The 23,491-nt window shown below is 40.7% G+C and overlaps 4 protein-coding genes across 8 annotated transcripts; all 4 read right to left on the bottom strand.

Moving 5' to 3' along the window:
• Positions 1 to 166: 166 nt before the first annotated feature.
• On the bottom strand, positions 167 to 17,561 carry LOC119032119. Its single transcript, XM_037120959.1, has 15 exons — positions 17,235 to 17,561; positions 16,400 to 16,729; positions 15,911 to 15,961; positions 15,665 to 15,795; positions 14,265 to 14,589; positions 11,945 to 12,247; positions 11,396 to 11,503; positions 7,104 to 7,226; positions 6,899 to 6,939; positions 6,542 to 6,816; positions 3,862 to 4,130; positions 2,654 to 2,719; positions 2,414 to 2,506; positions 2,087 to 2,145; positions 167 to 1,996 (listed from the first exon to the last, which is right to left on the bottom strand). The coding sequence occupies exons 1-15, from the start codon at positions 17,299 to 17,301 to the stop codon at positions 1,700 to 1,702; spliced, it is 2,538 nt and encodes an 845-aa protein (XP_036976854.1). The 5' UTR covers positions 17,302 to 17,561; the 3' UTR covers positions 167 to 1,699.
• On the bottom strand, positions 5,761 to 9,526 carry LOC119033023 (CMRF35-like molecule 2). 2 transcript variants are annotated; one of them, XM_037122710.1, is made up of 7 exons: positions 9,334 to 9,526; positions 8,850 to 9,176; positions 8,646 to 8,747; positions 8,466 to 8,525; positions 7,104 to 7,226; positions 6,899 to 6,939; positions 5,761 to 6,816 (listed from the first exon to the last, which is right to left on the bottom strand). In XM_037122710.1, the coding sequence occupies exons 1-7, from the start codon at positions 9,374 to 9,376 to the stop codon at positions 6,511 to 6,513; spliced, it is 1,002 nt and encodes a 333-aa protein (XP_036978605.1). In that variant the 5' UTR covers positions 9,377 to 9,526; the 3' UTR covers positions 5,761 to 6,510. The 2 variants fall into 2 exon arrangements, with proteins under 2 accessions (XP_036978605.1, XP_036978530.1); XM_037122635.1 differs by having other exon boundaries at positions 8,850 to 9,179.
• On the bottom strand, positions 9,739 to 12,834 carry LOC119032818 (CMRF35-like molecule 7). Of its 3 annotated transcripts, XM_037122557.1 has the most exons (5): positions 12,693 to 12,834; positions 11,945 to 12,247; positions 11,612 to 11,698; positions 11,396 to 11,503; positions 9,739 to 10,254 (listed from the first exon to the last, which is right to left on the bottom strand). In XM_037122557.1, the coding sequence occupies exons 1-5, from the start codon at positions 12,730 to 12,732 to the stop codon at positions 9,950 to 9,952; spliced, it is 843 nt and encodes a 280-aa protein (XP_036978452.1). In that variant the 5' UTR covers positions 12,733 to 12,834; the 3' UTR covers positions 9,739 to 9,949. The 3 variants fall into 3 exon arrangements, with proteins under 3 accessions (XP_036978452.1, XP_036978328.1, XP_036978397.1); XM_037122433.1 differs by having other exon boundaries at positions 11,612 to 12,247; XM_037122502.1 differs by having other exon boundaries at positions 10,029 to 10,254; positions 11,587 to 12,247.
• A 1,762-nt stretch (positions 17,562 to 19,323) lies between the features above and the next one.
• On the bottom strand, positions 19,324 to 22,969 carry LOC119022700 (CMRF35-like molecule 1). 2 transcript variants are annotated; one of them, XM_037103891.1, is made up of 6 exons: positions 22,759 to 22,969; positions 22,359 to 22,667; positions 21,596 to 21,703; positions 21,459 to 21,500; positions 21,218 to 21,366; positions 19,327 to 20,809 (listed from the first exon to the last, which is right to left on the bottom strand). In XM_037103891.1, the coding sequence occupies exons 1-6, from the start codon at positions 22,805 to 22,807 to the stop codon at positions 20,357 to 20,359; spliced, it is 1,110 nt and encodes a 369-aa protein (XP_036959786.1). In that variant the 5' UTR covers positions 22,808 to 22,969; the 3' UTR covers positions 19,327 to 20,356. The 2 variants fall into 2 exon arrangements, with proteins under 2 accessions (XP_036959794.1, XP_036959786.1); XM_037103899.1 differs by lacking the exon at positions 21,596 to 21,703 and having other exon boundaries at positions 19,324 to 20,809.
• Positions 22,970 to 23,491: the final 522 nt, after the last annotated feature.

Raw genomic sequence — 23,491 nt, forward strand, 5'->3', positions numbered from 1 at the left:
TTTCTTCTACCAGGATTTATCAGACAAAACGATGCCAGACATTCACTGACAAACTGATCAGCAAGACTAATGTCAGTGTCATGAGACATGAGAACATAACTGCTGACTTAAAACAACTATCAGGTGCTCATATGAACACTGAAGCAGACTTTCACCACCTTTTTTTCACAATTTATCCAGGCGCAAGGCCTCAGAGATGAACATGTAAAAAAGACAAGCTTTTCTTTGTGCCGGGTTGAGGTATTCCTGGATGTTAAACATGATTGTGAGCTGGTGGGTGGTCACGCCAGTTAATCACCAGCTGATCACCACTTCAGCCATGAGAGGGCGCTGCAGAGCTGAATAAAATCAAATGCCAAATGTCCTGAACTCAATACAAACACGCTGAGAGCAAGCTGTTCTACACCTGTGAGCCTCAATAGAACATGTCACGATTGACTGAAAGTGCTGACATAAGTGACACTGAACATTTTCTGTCATGATATGATTATAGTACTCCATCAAATTTATTTACAGGAGAGCTCAAAACTCCACAACAGTTTTAAACCAACAGAACGTCATAAAAAAATGTGTTTGCATGCCAGTGAAAAGTGAGACACACTCAGTGTATTGTGATCCTGAAGACAGTATGAGATATTGATTACTGCCTGCTTCACTACATTTAGCTATTTAAAGGTGCAATATGGAATAACTGGCCACTAAAACAGAAAGGAGTTAGCATATCGCATATAAGCGTGCAGCCAGCAGGGGCATTCATTCAGTACATCTGCAGAATTTGAATGCAACTGCCCCGCCATAACCTCTGCCTTTATAAGGTTTATAATGTTCAGAACTGTGTGATGAATTTAAGTGTGACTTGAGTTTGTTGCTGAGGTCAGGTGGTGCATCAACACCTCTGAATGTGATGCAGTCCTGAGCAAAACCATCACATACTATGACCTCAGTGCTGGAACATATTATTTAACCAACATGTCTATGACAGTGTACTAAACAAATTGAAAGCTACAGGCATCATACAATTTCAGTACGAGTGTGACCGACCCAAGACAGAGACAAAAATGATCACCCACATTATTCTAATCATCATTTTCAAAGCACATTTACATTCATTTCATATACGTGTACACACAGCATTAGCTACACAGCCGTGATATAACTAGCAAACTCAGAGACCAAATTCACATGGCAGCCATTTCCCAATCCAACTTCTTTGAGGAAGTGCGATTGTCATACTGCTGTGTGACTGGGGTGCAAGTCGTATAAATGTTGGTAATCTGACAAATCCTTATAACTTCACCATTTACAGATTGATCAGCATCTGAAAAGGCAATGGATGGTGATAATCCGGAGGGACCTCAGGCCGAAATTTAAGGTAAAGCAACACATTTGATAACAAATGAATGCGGATCAATTTGCAAGCAGTGAAATGACAACAATATGCTAGATTTCACAATATTTATAAGAGCTGCAATCTGGAACACAGCAGCATAACGTTATCCCAGCATTCAAGCCTCCCACCCTGAGTGTGACGTCAGAGGAAAAATGGCTGCCATGTGAATATGGTCTACTGTGCCAAATTATAGGGTCCGTCACTCACAAGTTTTGCTAAATTGCTTTTCTATATTTTGGGTGATTGGACGGTGTGTTCATAGCATGCTCCCCTTGAGCTGCACAATAAACACCTACTACAGTATCTATCTCATGGCTTCCCAGGCTTTGTGACTGTAGTGTATATAGTCTGCTCTGCTGCTGGAGGATGGATGGCCTCCTGAGTCGTACTGATGGAGGAGTAGTCACAAGCCGAGGAGCCGTTACTATCTGTGCCAGGAAGCACGTTCCCGACATTGACAGAGTCACTTGGGAAGTTGACGCTGGCATAGAAGAGCTGATCTGCGGGAGGGTTGACGGTGGCATAGACGGTCTGCAGTGCATCTCCTGAGCTCGCCTGCTGGTTCTGAATCTGGATCTCCTCATAGTCGTGGTCTCCATGATTTCCCTGCAGAGGAAGAAAGGGAGCGGTGTGACAGATGCAGCTGTTGTTCTCATATGCAAACTCACGAAGAAAGCGTCACACACACAAACACACCTCTGTGTCATGCTGAGTGTTTATCCTTGGCTCTGATGACCCTCCTGCAGCGCAGCACACTGAGAGAAGCAACATTTGAATAGATGGAATCAACAAGATATTTTTATCTGCATTCAAAGTTACTCCTCCGGGCGAACTAATGTGCCAGTAAAGCTGTTCATTTTGTTTAGAGAAATGTCCTTAATAATCAGCATTATAATCACAGGGTCTGTTTCATGAGTAAATATGAAGTTTCAGAAATATAACTACAAACCAGTCAAAGGGAAGAAAAGAAAAGTACATATACAGGAGTGTTTGTGTAGTATGTGGGGTTTTTGCATCGCTCACCTTGTGTCCCGGGAAATTTGTGTCTGACCACTAGGACTACAATCACAACTACCAGTATAAAGGCCAAACTACCCACCACACCGCCGATTATAGCTGCAACCAAGAGACAACAGAAGAAAGTACACTGTCAGCAGAGGTTCACTGTGTGTGTGTGCAGCAGAGGTTTGTGTATATTTAGGGAAGTATGAAGAAGGAGCTGTTTGTTAGCATTAATCAAAGTGAAGTAGTTAGCTTCTTTACGTTCTGGATGTCCATCACCTTGGGCTTGCTCTCTGGTTGATATTTGAGTGTTGATGATGCTTTCAGCTGTGCAGGTACAATAAACCAGAAGATTAGAGATGGGGTGAAAGGGTGAACGTGAAATGCTGAAAGCATATGTGCACACGCATGTAAGCAAAGTAACTATAATTAAATTAATATAAAAAAATTCAATCTCCACTTAAGTACCACATCGATCGGCAGCAGTACAGTATGTGGCAGAATGGCTCCTGTCATTCTTATATTAATACATTATTACATCGTCCTATTTTATTTTTATCACTTGTACATTAACATGTGAGCTGCATTTCATAGTTACAATTCTTAAAGTGGAAACAGACAACTCCCACACCCAACCAAATGAGATCAGTCTTGGCACCTGAAGGCATGTGGATTGTTTTCTGTATTCCACAGAGATGCAGCCTCCAACACCACAGGACAAAACATGAGTGTGTTCATTCATTTAGTCTATAATGAAGACGTGAAAGAAGATAGAAGTGGCGCATGGCTGGATCTCCAGTCTGCTTTTGCATAGCGAGGTTTCTGGGAACCAACTTTAAACTCCAGTGGTGTTGTTGTTTCAAAGCCGTTACATTGTGATTTAAAGTTAAAGCAAAAAAAACATGTCCACTGCCAGTCTTGGATTTTCAGGAAATCAAACTCCTTTTTTGATTTGCTGTTTAGTACTTTGTTTTTGCAGTAGCAAAGTCCACCACTCCCTCCCTTGATTGTCTGGCTTCACTGGAAACAAATACACAGCTGCTCGTCTGTAGTATTTCTGACACAATCAGTACTCAGCTGCACTTCTTGTTACCACTATAACCACAGAGTACAATGTTTAATAATGCTGCAAGCAGTTTTACGCATAATCATATGGGAAAAACTGATCATTTGTTTTGTAGCTTCAATGTAAAAAATGGAAAAAGTTTAAGTGAAGTACAAGTATTTCAAAATTGCACTAGCACACAATACTTTTTCACCATCCTTTTTTAAAAAAATTTGGCACAGTTATGCAGCTGTTGAGACAAAAACTACTTGAATGCACCTTTTTTTTCTTGGTGAATAATAATAAGTAGCTGTACATCTATCCATCAGGAGCAGCACAGGCTTAATTTTGCTGAAATAGTTGTTTACAGAGTGAATAACATTTGTGTCAGTAGGTACAACAGTGATTCTCTCAGTGTACTCACCTACACTAAGGTGGATTCCCCCGCTTGTCGTGTCAGAGCCACACCAGTACGTTCCAGAGTCGGCTGTGTTCACATTCTTGATTGTTACATAGAAGTACTTCACTCTTTGATTATCCCTTATAGCAAACCTGCCTTCAGACACATATCTGTCCTGTTCTGTTGTCTGTATTAGCTTCTTGCAGTCCAAAGGCGTCTCCCCTTTGCACAGGAATTTCTCATTGCTCTCATGGCTTTCTGGATAGGGACAGTCGATTTGTACAGTGTCTCCACTGTTTGAAGTTTTTGGAATGTCTGAAAAATTGAGATATATGTTACCACCTCTCTGTTGGAATGTGCTTTTTGTGTTCTGTCAAATATTTTGACACCCTTCATTTTCTCTGCAAAAATATTTTGCACGATGCTTTACATCTTAATTGTACTCACAGTCAGGTCCTTCCTTGTTTCCTTTTACAGACAACAAACTCACACTAGCTGTCAAAAAGAAAGAAAAATGTTATCAGTCAGAGCAATGTCAAAAGTTTTTTGCCAAAATATGTTTCACAATATCAGAAGAACTTCCATTACCTGTCATCAGGCAGATGGAGATAAGTGATGATCCCATCATCTCAATTACGCTTTTTCCAAGTCAAGCGGGCTTTTTGAAGGCCTGTGTGATCAAACATCAAATGAAATGTCTCTACTGTCTTTCATCATGACATATTCTCTGCCACCACCCTCTGCTTTTGCCCAGCTGTTTTCTTTCTAGCACCCACCTTGAATCATTTGCATGCAGTATGAGGATGTACTTTTATTATGTGGGAGCGAAACAGCTGAGCAAAAGCAGAAGAGAAAGAGAGACAGAGGACATGAAGCCACGTACTATGGCTGCATTTCATAGAACAATGCCCACAATGTCCCTCTTATCTTTGGCTCAAAATGATGGCAGCGCCAACTATTTATATCCAGACTTTCAGTAATCTAGTTATGCAACTGATATGTGGCCAGATACTGGTAAATTCTCTGAAGACAGGGAGATGGAAGCACAATGGAGCATTAAAAACTTGTTTTAATGGACAAATAGAGATCTGTATGAATATATTATCCTCATATTGTGAGTTAACCTGGTAGAAACAACGCAAACAACAATATTTTCTTGTAATAATGAGCCTTCCTTCTCTATGCCCTGCTGCTTCACTTTCAGTGAAATATGCATCTATTGTTGTAATAACTCACATAGAAGAAATTAAGATTGAAGCCACTGAGGCTCATGCTCAACTGTAATGGTCATCCTAGTCAGACTGTATCTAATCAATAATTATGTTATGACATGACATGACATTGAAAAGTCTGTAACATCCTGACAGCGATTGACAAGTGACATGAAGACTTGAATGAAGAAATTAATATAGAGCATATTTCCTCTATGGTATGTCGTGACCCAGTTCTTAGGCCTTGACAAATACGAGATGGACATAACAGTTTTCCGACAATTATCATAATTAGGCAAATGATGGGACGAATAATTCAAATGTGGCGTGTGTAAGTCAGTATCATCAGCAGTGTGAATGTGAATGTGTGAGATTTCGAGGTGTGTGGTGTAAACAGAACTAAACAAAGCCAAAGCAAAGGCGGCCGGACGCTGGCTGGGTCCGGACCAAGTGAGAGGGAGACGGAGCCCAGAGCAGGGCTGGGCTTTTATTGTGGAGGAGCACTTAGCCCGGGTGTTCCAGATCAGGCTGGCTATGGCTAACTGCTCCACCCTTATAGAGTGAGAATATGACACAGTAACTTGTCCACAACACAGGCAGGGGCCGTCACAGTCATCAAAGTGGATTTATAGACGTTTATGCTATTGTTGAGTTATGACTCTGAGACAGAGGACACATTTTGACACACCTGTCCCTCAATTTACAGGTGCGTATGAGTGGAAAAGAGCTGAAGGTAGAGGACGAATTAGACCTTCTGTAATCCTAACAGATGGACGGAGCCAATGTGATGCCAGCTACTGATTTGCAGACGACCATTCTGAAGACTCAAGTGGTGGCGTTCTGGATGTCGCCATCTCGGTTTTCTGGAGCCATAAGTGACTACATCATGACATGAGCATCATTCTGAGGCATCTGGCTGACTTGTCCCTCTGTGCAAAAGCCAAATGAGACACTAGGTGGCAGAAAGTCTCCTCCTAAGAGATACCAACACTGTACAGTATTTATCTGTGTATTATATTTGGCTTACTGTGGGTTGGATAGATAACCCAGATTATGCATCTAGAGTGCTTTGAGACAAACAGTTCATCTGGAAGTGGGTTCCATCTTGGAAAATGTATGACTCAATACAAAAATGTATGACTCAATACAAAGTAACTGAAAGCATCATACGTTAACTATCCGTATTGGCCTCAGCAAGTCATTTTCTGCTATACAGTCCATGTGTGAAGCTTGGTGAAGGTTATTTGGTGTATTTAGAAAAAGATTGTGTTCAAGCAACATGTAACACAAATCATCCACACATGAAAGCAAGTGAATGTCAAGAAATAAAATAATACAGTCAGTGGATACCAAACTCTCACCATTTTGATCAAATTCACCATCAAACAACACAGATACATGATTGAGAAATTAATTAACAATAATAAATGAGCACACAAAACAACAATTACTCCAGCAGGGACTATTGTCGTGGCCGTTGGACGGTGGCGTACAGCTCGGAGAGTCCAGCAGCTGATCCGATCTTTCCCCCGGGCTGGAGGGCGGTTCCTTCTCTGTTGAAGTGGACAGTGGAGTAGAGCAGACGGACGTCCTCACTGCCAGGATCAGCCACCTGGGTTTGGATAGCGACTGGATGATGAACCGACGTGTGGGCGTCTGGACCTCTGCGACCGACCACTGTAGCATACGTGACTTCCGATGAAGTGACGTCGACTGATGGGTCCAGTTCACCGGGCTGATCTGGGCTGTGAGTCTCCACTTGTCTAAGCTGCTGGATGGCATGCACAGTGTGGGTTAAAGGCTTGGTAAAGTGAAACACGATCACGCACAGAACACGTAGAAAGACTCACCGTGCCGCACGTGTCCATGCTTGGGGTCCCTTCACATCCAACTGTTGGTAAGATCAACACACAGTCAGCATCAGACCATTCAAACTGTAACCAGGAGGACACGGTTATAGAATAATATGTGTCAAATTCCCCTCATTTGCAGTCGGAGAATCACTGGGTTAAAATAACGTTGCAGAGACACTCAAGTGAAATTAAGTTCACTCACCTCTTCCTGTGCCCTGCTTGTACTTCCTCAGTGTGAGGTACAAAACCACAGACAGACTCAGCAGGACTGCAGAAGCCACCGCCAAGGACAGCAGCAGTGGTGGTGACACTATATGTGAGGATACTAAACAAACAATCCAAAACACTGTTTAATTATCATGACTGCACATCCCTTATTTTAATTCAGTACAACTTCATGCTGGTCCAACATTTTTTTGTATATCTATTATAACAATAACAATTTGTCGAGGGTACCAGGGCTATGTATACTTTCAGGTCCGCCCACAAATATACGTCATCCTTACTCCCATGCGTCCTTCACGCCATTGTGTGACAGACCATCTTCATACTGATGGTCTTGTTTTCTTATTTGGCTCATATAGATGCATCAATATTGAATTGTGCCCATTTCATAATTAGTTAAAACTTTTCTGTAGTACCATAAGCCGATATATTCATATATTGAGATTTTTTGATTAGGACATTTTGCATATTTTTATCCTATTGTATTTGTTAGATACTTTTCCACTTTTTAATTGCCTTGTGCCACTTTAAACGTACTGCAAGAGGTTTTTATTGAACATCGTGAAACAGTTTCAATGCCTAAAACGTGAGTCCTAAAATTAAAACTATTTGCTGACAATGAATTAAGGGCTCCCACAGCCTGAGGAATGAGGCTGCTCTGTAGTCATATAAAGTCATATAAAGGTTACTGATCTTACACAGCCACATTACATTACTTCATCATCAAGAATACGGCAAACAGCTGCGTTTATAAAGGGAAAATATGTTCATGAAGCCCTGCGATGAGCTGGTACCCTGCCCTCACCCAGACTGCTGGGATTGGCTCCAGCAAACCCCCCACGGAAAAGGAATAAAGCGGTTACAGACAATGGATGGATGGATGTTCATGAAGAATGTTGCTTCTTTCTTTCACTCGCTTTTGAAACAAATCCTCAAGTTAACCAGGTCATGAACTATATGATGGGTGTCGGAGCTTCTCATACAGCTTTTGTCCAAAAGGGCCATCAGAATCAACAAAAAATGAGTTCCTTGCAGGTGCTTTAATAGCCAGAAGGTGAGGTACATATCATTATGATAGTGTCTCCCAGCTTCCCTCACTTCTTGCTTCTTAGCTCTAATGCTACAGTCCAGTCAAAAACAGACAAAACAGTGATACAGAAGTAAAAAAAGTGCGACAGAATGGTCATTTAAACTGAAAAAGGCTTGAAATTTTATGTTGCTACAATTTGTATAAACGCCCGACAAAGAGGTCACATTCTTTGGCATTTAGAAACTTTTTTTTTTTAAATAATCACACACCTCAGATTAAACCTGAATAGCTTGATGTGTGATGTGTTACCTGTATGCATATCTTCAGGTGTTGTGGATCTCAGTGTTGCACCACTGGCACCTTCTGTCACTAAGCAAGAGAAGCCACCAGAGAACAGACTGAAAACCAGCACACAGAACATTTGTTTACAGAAGTAGCTCTAAAAGGATGGACCCTCCTGAACACATCGTATCATGCAGTTCAAATAACCTGTAGCACTTGCTGATTGTTGCTGGTTCCCGGTGATGATTTGGACTGTGGTTAAAACAGGAGGATTTGAGGTGACCAGTGGAGATTTAGGAGGTGCAGGAGCTGTCAGACCAAGTAGGAGTGATCAGGGAGGAAGAATGAATACAAGTGCAGTAATAAGAAAATTGCTAGAGAGTAAAATAAAAAAAGCCTACTTTGACATACCTTTGTAGACTTTGAGTTCAATTTCTGTCTTGGGATCAAACCAAGATGAATCTATCACACACCAGTATGTCCCAGCATCGTTGAGGTTGACGTTATGGATGGTCACATGCAGCACTCTTTGTTTGGTATCATCACAAATATAATATTTCCTATTTTGTGAGCTTCCTTGTTTTCCAGCAGCAGTTTCAATGACAATCTGCATGTGAGCATAAAGACCTTTATAGAAGTATTTAGGATCTGTTTCATATCCAGAGTCATACGGGCAGGAGATCTTAGCCAGTCCTCCCTCCTGGGCTGACACACGAACCTTTGGTTGTTGGCATCTGACTGCTTCCAGAAAAAAATAAACATAGGAGATCATTATTATTATTATTTGCTTAAATTATCTACAAAATAGCTCCCAAATCAAATATTCCCAGCAGTTTTAAAATGAATACCAACGGTGTAATTTTAAACCCGCCACTGGAAGGTAGTCAGTACTCACCGGAAGACAGCCAGATGACGAGAGGGAGCGATCTCCTCATCATGATCTCTGTTAAATGATCTCTCACCGTCAGTTTCCTTAGCGTCAGACCACTTCAGCGAGTCTAAAATCAATCTCGGCTTTTCATCCTTGTCAGGAGAGACCGGCAGAGTGACACGATGGCCCAAGAAGCCTTGAGGTCTATCACAGAGCGTGGGAGAGTTATGTTGGACCGGTGGCTGTGAACTTTTGCACGTTGCACCTTCTTCCTCTGTTCATATCATTTTTTTCAGTTTCCATCTCATTCGTGTGTGTGTTGCGCGTGTGTGCATGAGTGTGTTTGCACCTACTTATTGTGGGTGCTGGGTGTGACACAGTCAGCTTCTTCAACAGAGTCAAGAACAAACAAAAGCACAGACAAAATAATGATTGTTTTTTCCACTGTTATTTTATTCCACTGAAAAGTTCAAATCTCCAGGACATCATGTAAGATTTTTATCTTGATTGTAAAAAAAATAAATATATTGAGAATTATTAAGTTAACCTGTGAATTTTGCCTCCAAACAGGAACAACCACACAAACTTATACAGCAGTGGAAGTCACTGCACTTAACCGTGAAGATGATCAGCACTGTGCTCAGACATTGCAATACACTGTCGACTCATCTGTTGATATGTTATTAACGGTGGAGTATGTAACCACGGCCGGGCGAGGCTTGACACTGTCGCAGTGTCTGTTGAAGGTAACAGTGGAGTAAACGAGGCCGTCTGGTTGCGTCTGAGACTCTGATGACACGCTGATGTTGGAGTAAATGCTGGCGCCCTGATCCTTGCCGCCTCCTGTCCCTTGAACCTCAGTGGCAGTTGAGGAGGAAGTAGTGGTGTGGTGTGCCTCTTGTCTCTGACAGAGTGGCGTTGCATAGACTGTGTCTTGGACTTTTCCTGTATGGGGAGTGATGACAGGTCGGCACAGTTTTAAACCCCTGTGAAATGAAAGCTAGGCCACAATCTCACATTCAATTTTAAATTTACAGTTCTGACAAAAATTATTCAATGGGGGAAAAATGAGGAGAATCCTGAAATGAGCAACAGAGGGAGAACTAACTCTCTCAGGACAGAGTGTGCTCAACCCACTGAAATAACAATAGTGAAAATCACAAAATGGAAAATCCGGTCCTCCTGGTGCTGGTTGAGTACACATTAGCTACCACACTGTACTTTTAAAGGTGTTACTGATAACATTCGGCCACTGAATGTGGCACCAGTACACCCACCATCTTGGACAGCTGCACTGCTGTAGCTGCTAACATTAGTTTACTTTGCTAACACTAGCTATCTCAGGTGAGGGCAGTACAGTATGCACATACTGTAGAAATCAGACATTATTATCAGCAAAATGTGTCAGTAATTAGACTTTCATCAGGTAATCTGAAGGTCTGTGTACTGAAACATTGTTATCAATAAACTTAATTGCAAGTGAAGTGGACAGTGTGCAGGAGCCTTTATCCTGATTCTGTCAGCCTTCTGTCTTCTCCTACGCATCTCGTAAGTCAACTTCAAGGTGTGCAAAAGATGCACTCTGGGAAAACTAGAGACTCACAATCACTAATGTTTTTAAGAGAAAGAGATTCTTTTGATTTGGTTGCTAACTGACTGGAAAGAGAGAGCTGGACACAGTGCCACCACTCTGCCCTGCTGTCATTTCTCAGGTATTTTGACTTGAAAGGCACAAAAAATACTATTTTGGTAAACAATGGCACAGTTCCATTCCACATCTCAGTAAGCTAAGATGTGGAATACCAGGAGCCTGGAACAAGCTCATCGAAATGGAAAGCACTCATTATTTATGCAGTTCCACCTGTGCTGCACCTGTGATGACAGGTCAGAATGTCTGCTGTCTCTCTGACCACTCACTATACGGTATTGTAACCAAAACATTCTCCTGTGACGTCTTCTGTTTACAGTTAAAGTTGTGTTTAGTTGTAATGTTGTCACCTTAAAGTCTTACTTAATGAACCTTTACTGTAACTGTTTAAAACGTGCTATCAAATTCTTTAAAAAAATACAACTGTCGGTTTCATACCAGAAGATTTGCTGACGTATCTGCTTCGATGTCTGAAGAATACCACGATGACGATCATCAGAGCCAGCAGAACCGCCCCGAGACCTGCTCCGATGTACACCAGCCTCTCTGAAAAGAGGACAACATGTCTCGGTGATGACGCGTCACTCAGGACTTGTCTCTCTCTCACACACACACACACACACACGCACCGTACGTATGTACATAGTTGCTTACTCCAGGATGTCCCTTTTGGATTAACTTTCCCATCCAAAATTGATTGCGGTGAATCATTGTGGTCATTTTCAGACCCCCTTTTGTTTCCTGACAGGAGAAGGAGAGCGAGAAAGAATATATATGTTAATTTAGTTCCTTTTTTCTCTCTCTCTCTCACAGTGTTTCTGCTGTGTTGGTGTTTCTTTTTTCTTCCCCGTGATGTCTGACTGTTGTAAAAAAAAGAGAAGACCAGTTTGAGACAGACAGCGTTGTGAAATATTGCTGGAAATGGGTCTGCGTTTTGCAAATGGTGATGAACAAAAAAGTCAATCATGCAGCGCTGAATCCACTCACGTTGTATGACTGTGAGGACGACTTCATGGTACGTGTCCAAACCAAGTCTGTCTATTCCACACCAGTACGTCCCTGAGTCCTTCTCTGTCAGGCCAGAGATAGTCACGTAAAATGTGTTTCCTTTATCGCTAATACTGTATCTTCCATCCTTCTTTTTTCTGCTGTCTATCAGGATGTCTTCACTTCCACATTTTCCCTTGCAGAAATATTTGACGTTGGTGAATGCGTTGGCGTGTGTGCATTTTATTTCGAGAGCCATTCCCAACACTCCTGTTACCGACAGAGCTGCAGTCTCCCCTAAACCTGCACAAGACACAGACAGCAGCAAGGGTCAGATCTTTATTCGTTCACTAGTTCCTCTTTATGTCTTCTTACGCTTTTGCTTTCATGCCTCAGACATACTTTGGGTTGCATATGTTCATCAGTGTAGGCAGTTCATATTGATTTTCAGTGTTTCGTTTCAATAACGTTTTCGAAGTCTAAAGAGGGAAAACTGCAGTATTGCACAAGGAACAAAAACAGATACTGGGAAATTCTGAAATCAACCAGTTAATGTTCGAGGCTCAAAAACAATGGTAAGGCAGAAGGAAATAGAGGAGTCAGGAGGAGCTGTTGAGCCCTGTGACAAAATCAGGAAGGGCAAGTACGAAAAAAACACTAAACCAAAAAAAAAAAAACACTTCCACCTGAGAAAACAAATAACCACAATGAAAAAGGGGGACAAAATAATTCATTTCAGTAAACTTACCTGCCAGAAGACAGAGTAACACAAGGAAAACAGTCTCCATGCTGCTCAAACGATCCGTACGTCTTTGTCCTTTTCTGCCTCCTTTTCTCTCTCCCCCCAGATTTGGACTCTTTGTAATTCTTTCCAAATGAATAACAAATCAGCGCTTGTCTATGGTTCCTCTTTGTTGTTGCGCTTCCTATGTTTAGCCAGCTTCCTCTGTCAGAAAAAACACCTTTTTTTCACACACCATAAAGTAAAGCAAAGTTTTGAGATTTTGGGCTATCTGGCTTTTATAACATGTCTTTTTCCAAATATGTGGATATGAAATGTCCAAAATATGAAATAGGGTGTTGTATGTATGTATGTATGTATGTTGTGGAAATTACCATGTTTTTGCATTACACATTTTTTTTTACTTGTGCAAGTCATCTGGTGAAGTTTTATGTGACATTTTCACCCTATTCAGCTGTACTGTCTTATAATTACTACAATTAATATATCCCTCTGAAGACAGCTTTCTCAAAATTCAACATGCTCTGAGCCAGAAATCTCCATCCTCATTAGAACTTACACCAAACTGTCCAGTTTAATTCCTGTTTATGTTTTAAAGCGGTTTGTTCATATACCATTCAAAGCCTGATTCATATAACATTTATTTTTATATGGATGCTGACAGCAATTTCTGGGTTGATAAAAAGGGATGTCAAGTAGAAATCTGTAAAAACCTTTGATTATAATATGTCAACAAAATGAAACATTTGCATACTTAAAGGCCCAATTTATAAGAAAGATGATTGTTGAGTCTTATTTTTCACAGACTTGACAAATAATGTCACCAATCCAACATGTCAGCATTTGACGAGTTTAGCAACGACACTCAACATTGAGCGAGATTACAAATGGGCGACCTTTAAAGCAACATTATGTAGAAATTCAAAAAGTCATTTTGTGTGATTTGGCGCCCGTCATGGTTTCAACCCCACTGAGGTAAATCCAAATCCCAGGTCTGTGACAATGTATCAGACATAATGTAGGTGCAGACTACTAACAAAACTCATGACGTCATAACAATGTCATGTGTTGAAAACTTGTTGAAGTAAACATGTATGTAATGCTGTGATCCTACACTCTCGCTGAAGTTACACAGTGCAGAAACAAGTGGCTGAGACAAACACACTATTCACTCTGTAATAAGACACTGTAGCATCAACATGTGCAGTGAATGTTTAAGATCAGCAAGTCTGGGACACACTCTGATATCACTACTTGGTTTATTTTCATTAAAAAAAAAAAAAACATGAGATGAAAAACATTTGGTGGATACTACAATAAAACACAGCAAAAAGTGAAACTATAGGTACTTGACCAACTAAAGATCATGAATTGTTTATTTTTACATTGACATTTAATCATTCAATCTTTAATCAATACATAGTAAAGTTTATCAAACACAGTTATGTTCATCATTCCCGTCAATAACAAACAGCTTTATAGATGAGATGACACGACAACAAGACAACAAAGGTTTGCACTCTCCGTCAGGCTCTGTTGATTAGAATAAGTGAAAGAATTAATGGTCAAAGATTCAAAAATAAGTTCCAACCTGCTCTTGGACCCTTAGAGGTCCGTCTTTAGGCCTGCCGTCTCCATGCAGGCTGTGATAGACATGATCCTCTATCCGGCTAGGATCCAGATGTTGGTACTGACACAAGTGCCCTGATGCGTCCACATCCACATAATCACTGAGCCCGAGGGAGACGGCGGACTCCCGATTCTTTGATTTGAGGTGGGAGCAGAGGTCGGGTGGTGGAGGCAGAGGATCTAACAGATAAGGGCAGCCTGGAGCCGAGCAGCTGCAGCAGAGCTCCTGATCAGTTCTTACACTGGGCATCATGGTCTCGTAGTCAGAGGACATCTGTGGAATCAACACAAACTTGCTGACTGTCAACCGCCTCCTGAATGAGTGTTCATACTGTCTGTGTATATACTGAATGTTAGCGCCTACTGGACAAGGTGCTTTATTTCCACTAGGCAAACAACAGCCATGCCAGCAGCTCAGTGAGGTTCCATCTACAGACACCGTGCTGCTTTGAGCTAAATGTAAACATGCTAAGCTCAAAAAGTATGATGTTACCATGTTGACCATCTTACTTTTTGTGTTAGCATGTGAAGATCTGGATTTATAGGTCGCTTCTGCATTGAAGGGAAAGTTCACCGAAAATTGAAAAATCTGTCAGTATCTACTCACCCAGTGCAAAATTGGGAGAAGTTTCGTAGTTCACAAAACAGTTCTGGGGCTTCAAAGCAAAACAGCATTCTCCTGAGCAATAGCGGGAGATGGAGACTAAAGTTTGCCCTTTGTAATCCTGGTCTCTGGAAGCCTGAGATGTTGAATTGATTTGAAAAGATCACCACTGTAGCTGCTAAGCTAAAAGAAGTAGCACGCCCAGGCAAATCAAATCAGATTTGAATGCTACGGCTTCTACAGAAGTCATTTTATTCTATCCTATTTTATTTTGAAATAAGTCTCCATCCACTTCAGTTGTTTGGGACAATGCCCCAATGCTGTTTTGCTGTTTTTTTTTGCTTCAATAATGTTTTGTAGACTACAAAAGTCACTTCACAAGTCTTTTCATTGACATGAGGGTGACTGGATGATGAGTGAATTTTCATTTTGGGTTAACGTTTTCATTTAAGGGGCTGCTGCATACCTACAGGGGGCTACGCACAGGCTCCAAGGTTACTCCGTAAGCTACAACGAAGATGACATGCATGTTTTCAAAAGTGTACACCCCTTCCACAGACGCCTTACATTAATGCAATTGCAATTTTACAAGTAGCACCAAACGCAAAGTACAGCTGAGGCCAGCTGATGATCAACAAGCCTATTAAGGCTAATTCCAATCCATCCAGTACTTGCTGAGATATTTCAGTCTGGACAAATGTGGCAGACCGACCTGTACTGCTAAATGTGCCTGTCATGGACCAACCTCTCTATTCTGGCGTGGTGGGCCTGCTCTCCGCTGTTTAACAGCCATCAGAAGACAGAACGTGAATAGAAACACAGCCAGTATCGCTGCCACACACATCACAGCGGTCACATACAGCGGCAGGTGGAGCTCTGCAGGAGAGAACAACCACCAAAGTTTACAGGTCAAAAATCCACTCACACACATGCAATTATGAGCTCTATGGGCACAGATGGACACACACACAGACACACACACACCACTCACTGTCCATTATATAGTCCGTAGCAGAGGTGGTTGGTTCAGCTGCTGGTAAGTCTGAAAACAACAAAGTATTTATACACAAAAAATGAAATAAACACACACACAGCTGGCTGATGATTAGTTAGATCTTACTTGCTGTAGCAACACAGATTGTTCTCAGAGAAAAGAAAGTTCACAAAAGAGGAACATGTATAGGAAAGGTAACCCCACCTAGTTCTCATTTAGAGTTTAAGCTGCCCTGATATTGGTGCACACAAACTATACCCAATCCATCTACAGGCCCTTCATGTGATAAGGGCCTCACAAAGTTAAAATAACAAAGAGCCCTGAGTGTGAGGGGGATCAGGATACAGGGTCCAGAATTTTGTGCCCCACCCTTGAAGCTTCCTATTCAACTTAAGCTGTGAGCTATCTAGAAACCAGATTTTACTGTATGCATTCAAATGAAATGTGCATAACGAGCAGTTTAATAGTGATCTTGACGTGCAGTACCTGGGAGAACATTCAGTTCTACGGTGCTGATATCATCGGACTGGTGAAGGATGTCCACCCCGCACCAGTACTTCCCCGAGTCCTCTAAGATGAGTTTCTCCACCCTGACAGTGAAGTATGCTCCGGTGGTGTTGTCGTAAAGTGAGAAGCGTCCGTCTTCCACCCACTTGTCACGTAGCTCTGTCCGTATCAGGTCACTGCAGGGTGCATTGTCATTATCTTGGCAGAAGTACTTAGCGTTTGTCTGCTGGCCGTCCAAATATTCACACCTGAAGTCAAATCTCTGACCTTCCAGTCCGGTAACTCTGGTTATTTTGATGCTGATCAGAGCTGTGGTCAGAAAAAGCTGTGTTAGTCGTGTTCTTCATGTAATCATGTGTGTTAAAGGTGCACTACGTAGTTTTGGAGAAGACATTTTAAATCACAAGCGAAAGATCTCCAGTGACTGGTTCCTTATGTCCAACTAAATAAACAAACTCTCTTCGTATTTATGAGTGAACAAAATAAATAAACAAAATATGACAAAGGGATCACACATTTTTTATGCTGTTTTACTTTGTTTGTATGTGGCTGACCCTGCTACTTTTCTAACTTCAAACCGTGTTCTGGGACCTTATTTTCCTCTGAGAACAGCTTGTTTGTTCAGTTATGGAAAAAAATGTATATTTCTGAGGTTTGATTATTACCTCATTAATATTGTAAATATAAAAATTCTGAATATCTATTTTTTTTTTCTCCAAAACTACTTGGTGCCCCTTTTACACAGACAGATTTTAACTCAGCTTAAGTCCTTAACATCAGCTTTTAGAGTTTAAATGTATAGCACGCAGCCCACCTTGGATTTGTAGTATCGTAATAATGAAGGTTAAAGTTGTTCTCCATGAAATCCATGATGCCTCCATCACTCCCAGTTACCATCAATCCACACAAAAGCAAAAGTGAAGCAGCAACCTGGACCCAAGGATCGAGGTGTCTGTGTTCCATCACGTGTTTTCACGTCTGTGTTTGAACCGCTTCCTCTTTCATGTAAAAAACAGTCCACACATTACACACTAAACCTCTGAAAGTGAAGGGTGCCTCAAAAAAGATTTGATACCACCACATTTGGAAAGGACAGCTCCATCCTCTACTGTAATTGACTTAAATCATCACAGACTGTGCAAGGGTTTTAGGAATCGGGATAAACAGGATTTTGAAATGAGAAAGAGAAGAAAAAAAAAAGATTGGCCATATGAGCATTTTAACACTGTATCAGAAATAATAATCTGTCCATAGTAACACATACCACTAGCTATAGAAAACAGCTGTTTCTTGTAGAGTTTTCTAAAAGCTCAATTTGCAGTGACTTGAAAGGCTGTTAACATGTGTAAAAAAAAAAATGACCTGCCAACAAGTGTCCCAGCTTCCAGCGTTACACAGATGACACGGTCCAATTTATATCAGCTAAGTCACTGATGTCCAACAATGGCTGCAAACAATCATTGTAATAAATTTGAAATTATTAAATGCAGGAGGTCAATGATTTAGAGCTTTTAATGAATACTTTTGAGAGCTTATTTGTTTTCAAATATTATTTTTATTTCTAATTTTTCATTTTGCAAGACGTTATAGGCTCACAGACATCTTACATCTTTATAAAATCAGGCCCTGAAGATAGTGGATAAGAAGCCTATCCAGTTCCATCACTGTCAGATACTGCCAAAGAGAAGAGAGTAACTAGAAGTATGACGAATGGTAACTGCAAAATAAAAACAGCGTAGATCTAAATAAGTTTTCTCCATAAAAAGCTGCCAACTGTGGAACACAACCAAAATCAAACTCAGCATATAAAATCTCTTAATTGCTGGGAGGTACAGTCTTGTGCAGCTAAAGAGACAATTTTTTTTCTTAGTAGTTGATTGTGATAATGGTAAAATTACATTCAACAGATGGCCAGAGACACGACTCCAACCAAATGCTAAAGTTGCTTTGTGATTGCTGGATGTGTAAATAAGCAGCTCTTGAATCTGCTGCCCTCAAGTGACCAAAAAGCAAAATAAAAACAATGCTTACAAACCTCTCATGAAGTATGATTTATTAAAAAGTAGTACCTGTTATCCTTTGCCATCGATATCTTAAAGGTCCCATATTATAATGTTTTTCATCAGTTTCACACAGCTGTCAGAGGTCCAAAAGCTCTGTATTCAATATGCATTGCCCCAAACCCATCCGTGGTCCTGAATCTCAGCTGTCTAAAAGTTGCTCTACTGAGCTCTACTGAGAGCAGGCTGTTTCTGTGCCTGCACCTTTAAATGCTAATGAGCTCCATCTGTCAACGTCTGCTGCTAACGGTAGCATGTGCTAATGTTTACGGTGGATGTATTGCTATGGCTTGCTGAGATACTGTTGTTCACCCATACCAGTGTGACCCAGAATCGGACCCAGAAGGAGAGGCTCCTGAAGAAGTACAGACTCTGAGGCTGCAGCAGGATGTTTCAGAATGGTCAGTGTGTCTGGATAATGTTAGTATGTTCGTATGTGTTGTTACAGTTACTACCATGTAGCTAATGCTAGGTCCTGCTAATGGCAAAGGTAACTTATAGTCTTTCGGCTACTGTAAATACTATCAAAATGTGGCGACACTTACCTGTGGCTCGGATGCAGTTGCTGGGTCCGGTATGGTTAGGAATGATCCTTTTACAACGGTCAGTGTCGAGGTAAAGCCAGCTGTCACTGTCTCTTCTGTTGTGCTATAGCTGGGACAGACTATAGGCACTTAGTCTTACAACCAACAACAGAGCTATCTGCGTGTCGAGCTCTGAGGCAGGCAGGACCAGTTTATATATGTACAGACCAGAGAAAACGTGTTTTTTATCATATGGGACCTTTAACATACATACATTAATAACATCTGAACTGTGAAACAACAACAGGCTGTAATATTTGCTTGTAATGGTAAGTTATTGTCGAGACTGTGTTGTAGAGGTGTCTTTCTTTTGTGCATACAGGTAGACAAAATGACATTAATGACAGAAATAATAAGAAATGGTAGTAGCATCTTTAATACATGAAATGTAGCCATATAACGCCATCCAATGCAAGAACAGTGTGATGACTGAAAATTGATTTTTTTGATGATTGAAAATGAACTTAAGTTGAAAACATTCAAATCAACTAAAACTATCAACAGAATGTGAATAAATAACAGGTGACACGAAACTGGTATTATTAGAGCAGAAATGATACATCTTAAAATCTGCCTCTAGTCAAAAGAAAGTGTTTCTTCTTGTTCCTACAGCTGGACGTTTGAGGTTCACTGTGTAGAATGACATATGCGCAAAGTCTGACACCAGAGGGCTGCTGTCACATTCATCTGCTGAAAGTGTTATTTTCACTGTGCTTCTGATTCCAGGAGGTGGGGCTATGAGTGTGATTTGTGACGTCACAAAAAGTTTCTAAGCCAATCCTGGTCCAATATTTTGCAAACACTAGTGTGCTGTGGAAACCTGAAACCTCTAGAACACATGAGAATGGACTTGAAGTAGAAGTAGGAGGGATCCTGTGTTTCCACATTTAAAAATGTTTGAGTAATTAATAGGAAAGAAGGAATGTGAGCCATTTTAATATTTTAAAGTAAATATTGTACTTTTTCTTCAAAAACCATGTCAGACACACAGAAGAGATTGTTTTAATGTATAACTGACTGCATGTGTGGAGGGGTCATTCTCAATATATGATCAACTCTTATGATATTGTAATGTACACCTCAAGCAAAACAAACATTCAAAACCATGTCAAATAACTTAGTGAAGCTAAGTGTAGCTTCTCTTTCACAGGACTGGGTCTGCTACACCAAGCAGTTTGTAAAGGAAAAAATAAAATGCTTGACAGTAAAAGACAAATGTTGTCTATAAACGGTGAAGCAGAACAGGACATACAGTCTATGAAAGTCCTATAAATCACAGCTTTGAGAGTAGCTCAGACGGTTCCAGATAAATCCAAACCAAACCACAGTGATCTTGGCCTCGCTTCCTCTGAATCACTGCGAGACCTGGAGAGACAGGCTGATCTACTGTTTGCGCAGCTCTCTGTGGGTTTGCTTGTTGCATTTTTAGTTGCTGCCGTTTCATTTGCGTCTTCTCCGAGGGAGCCATCACCAGCTCTTTCAGGTACTGTAGGCGGCAGAGGTCTGATGTAGATTCTGGAGCTGATGTCATGCTTGTCTTGGTCGTGTGCAGCTGAACGTCTTGCATCTGCACAAGCGGTGGAGCAGCAGATGTTTTCATAGATAACGAGGGGCGCGCCACGTTCAGCTGCTGTGGACGCAGATATTGACAGGTCCTGTTTTGGGTGGTGAGTACAAGAGAACGTCTCGGATGCTTTTTTTATCGACTGCAGGTCCTCACCAATCCCATCATATTCAGAGTCGACCTGTTAGAGAAGACAAAGGAAAATATTAGCAGTCAGTGGTAATAGTAATCCGCACATAAACCAAAGTGTCAATACAAAAACTTGATATCATGTGTTAATTAGTGAGCTTTAGAGGTGTTGCTAGGTTGATTCTTATTTTGCCTTGGGATATAGACAGCCTAGCTTGTTTTCTATGACAGTTTTCTTTAGTTGTGGTTTTAAAACACACCTATATTCAAAATAAAGGGAAATGTGTACTGATTTTTTTGGAAAACCCCTGTTCATACATTGGGTTCTGAAACCAGGAAAAGAAACTTGTCATTAACTTAATTTTATTGCCTGTTGAGATGATGGTCATGTGTCTCTAGGAAGACAGTTGTGCTGTGAAAAGAGACTCTGACATGCTGAGCGTCAGAGTCTGTCTCGTACCTTTCTTTCATCTGTAGCGACGATGTCTGTGCTGTGGGAGTTAACTTGTGGTTGAAGTTTGGAGTTTTTTCTAAGCTTTCTGAAGCAGGTCACTGATACCCAGATAGTGAGTGTGACAAGAGCCCCAATGATGGTGTACAACACGGTGCCTGACCAAAAACAAAGATGAGTCAACAATTGTATATATGCACAAGTTGCCGGCTGATAACTGTGCACATCGGATGATAAGATAGAAACTCACCTGTGCTGATATTCTGGTTGACTCTGTCAGTGTAGTTTGACTCTGTAATGTTGGACAGAAAATCACTTTCTGTGAGTTTATGTTAATCTATGATCCGTATTTGTAAGGATTAAACCATAATAAAGTTTTCTTCCAACCTGTTGAAAGATTTGTTGCAGATGTTAATAGTGTTGAGTTGGAAATATTCTGATAGGTCCATGTTGGGGAAACTTCAGATATGATAGCTGTTACCTCATTCGCAACAGCTGCATGGGGAGAAGTGGAAGAGGAAGCATTCAAATCTTCACTAAGGCAAAAGTATCAACAACAACTTAAAAAAGCCAAGTTACAAATAAAGTCCTTCTTGTGTAAAAGTAACAAAAATTGAGAATGTTCCCTGTGATTGATGTATTATCTTATATATATGATTGTTAAGACTAATGATTAATAGGGTTAGGTAGAAGGAAGAAAGCTCTGGGTCTGAAATCCTGTCTAATCTCAGTTCAGGATGATAGCTACAATTTCTGGTATCAAAGAGAATCCATCTAATCAACCTCACATCCAATGGGAAATCAGAAAAAAAGAAAAGAAAATACTGGCTTGTGCACCCGTGCTGATAGTTTTAGCTCATAGCTACAGCGAATATTTTGGCTTAAAAAAGGCTGAGGCTTGGATTATGTCAGACAAATTGCATAGAGAACAAGTTCAAAATCAAAATTATAATATTTAAAGGAGACATCAGTAAGTACAAATACCTCAACTTTGTACTTACAGCAAGCGCAGTTCTTCAGTAAATATATTCAGTTACATTCACCACTGGTGTGGAAATTATAGAGACAAATAATAAATAAGAGTGATCAGTGTGTCAGTGTGAGGATAAATCTAAATCAAGGTGAGAGCGATGAGGTCGTGCTCACTTACCCTTCTTAACAGTAAGTTGTACTTCGGTGTATGTATCAAAGCCAGGCCTGTCCACCCCACACCAGTATATCCCCGAGTCTGACAGCTGGAGCTGACTGAAGGTCACAGTGAAGGCTCCGTCCCCAGAGTCCACCAGAGTTATATCTCCTGACTCTGCTCTTCTGCCAGACTCTACAGTGACCAGTATATCGTCACTGACTTTACATGGATCCTTGCAGAGGTATTTATGGTTTTTCCTTGCAAATTTGTGTTGACACTGGAACGAGACCTCTCCCCGCTCGAATCCCTCTACGTTGATGCTTGCTCCCACTGTCCACAATCAAATCATGTGAGAAAAAGTTTAAGTTCATCTCAGAGTTGGTTAAATACATTTGTGCATGTGTGTGATTGGTACACTTACCATATAGAAGGCAGCAGAAAACGTAAATGGTCTCCATTCTTCTTTCCATCCACGTTGTGTAAATTAATCAAACATTTATACCCGTTTAAAAAATCAAGAAAATATATCACTTAAAACTTGAACAGTGGTGAAATGGTTCATCATGCACTGCATCCTGCACAGCCGTGTGCACCTGATATGGCTTCTACATAAGCTCTCAATTCTTTTACTATCTTCCTGTGGTTTTGACTATACAAGTGCGGAAGACGGGGGCTGGCATCAGACATAAACCCCAATGATGCGTCAGGCACTCCCACGCTTTGTGTCATAGCCACCCCTTTCTTGTATCCTCATTTTGAAATTCAGGTGAATGTTCAAGCAAAGCAGGAATTGAAATTCAACATGTAACATATCACATCACGCCTCTCTTCACAGCTAACACTGATGTGTTGATGAACAACTCAAATTAAGCATATGAAAACAAAATATAGTTCACTGTGTTGCTGAGTGAAAAGTTGCTCAGGTGCTATATCCTCAGCAATATATATATATATATATATATATATATATATATATATATATATATATATATATATATATATATATATATATATATAATTTATATATATAATTTTTCAAATGTATCCCCTGATTTTGCTGTATAGCAGTTCCAGCTGACAGACACAGTTAGCAACTAGCCGGTGAACGTAGTGATGTATTGAGCAGCTAAATATATACATTTACTGTATGTCCA

Source organism: Acanthopagrus latus, chromosome 1 (assembly GCF_904848185.1).
Source record: "Acanthopagrus latus isolate v.2019 chromosome 1, fAcaLat1.1, whole genome shotgun sequence".
Lineage (NCBI taxonomy): Eukaryota > Metazoa > Chordata > Actinopteri > Spariformes > Sparidae > Acanthopagrus > Acanthopagrus latus.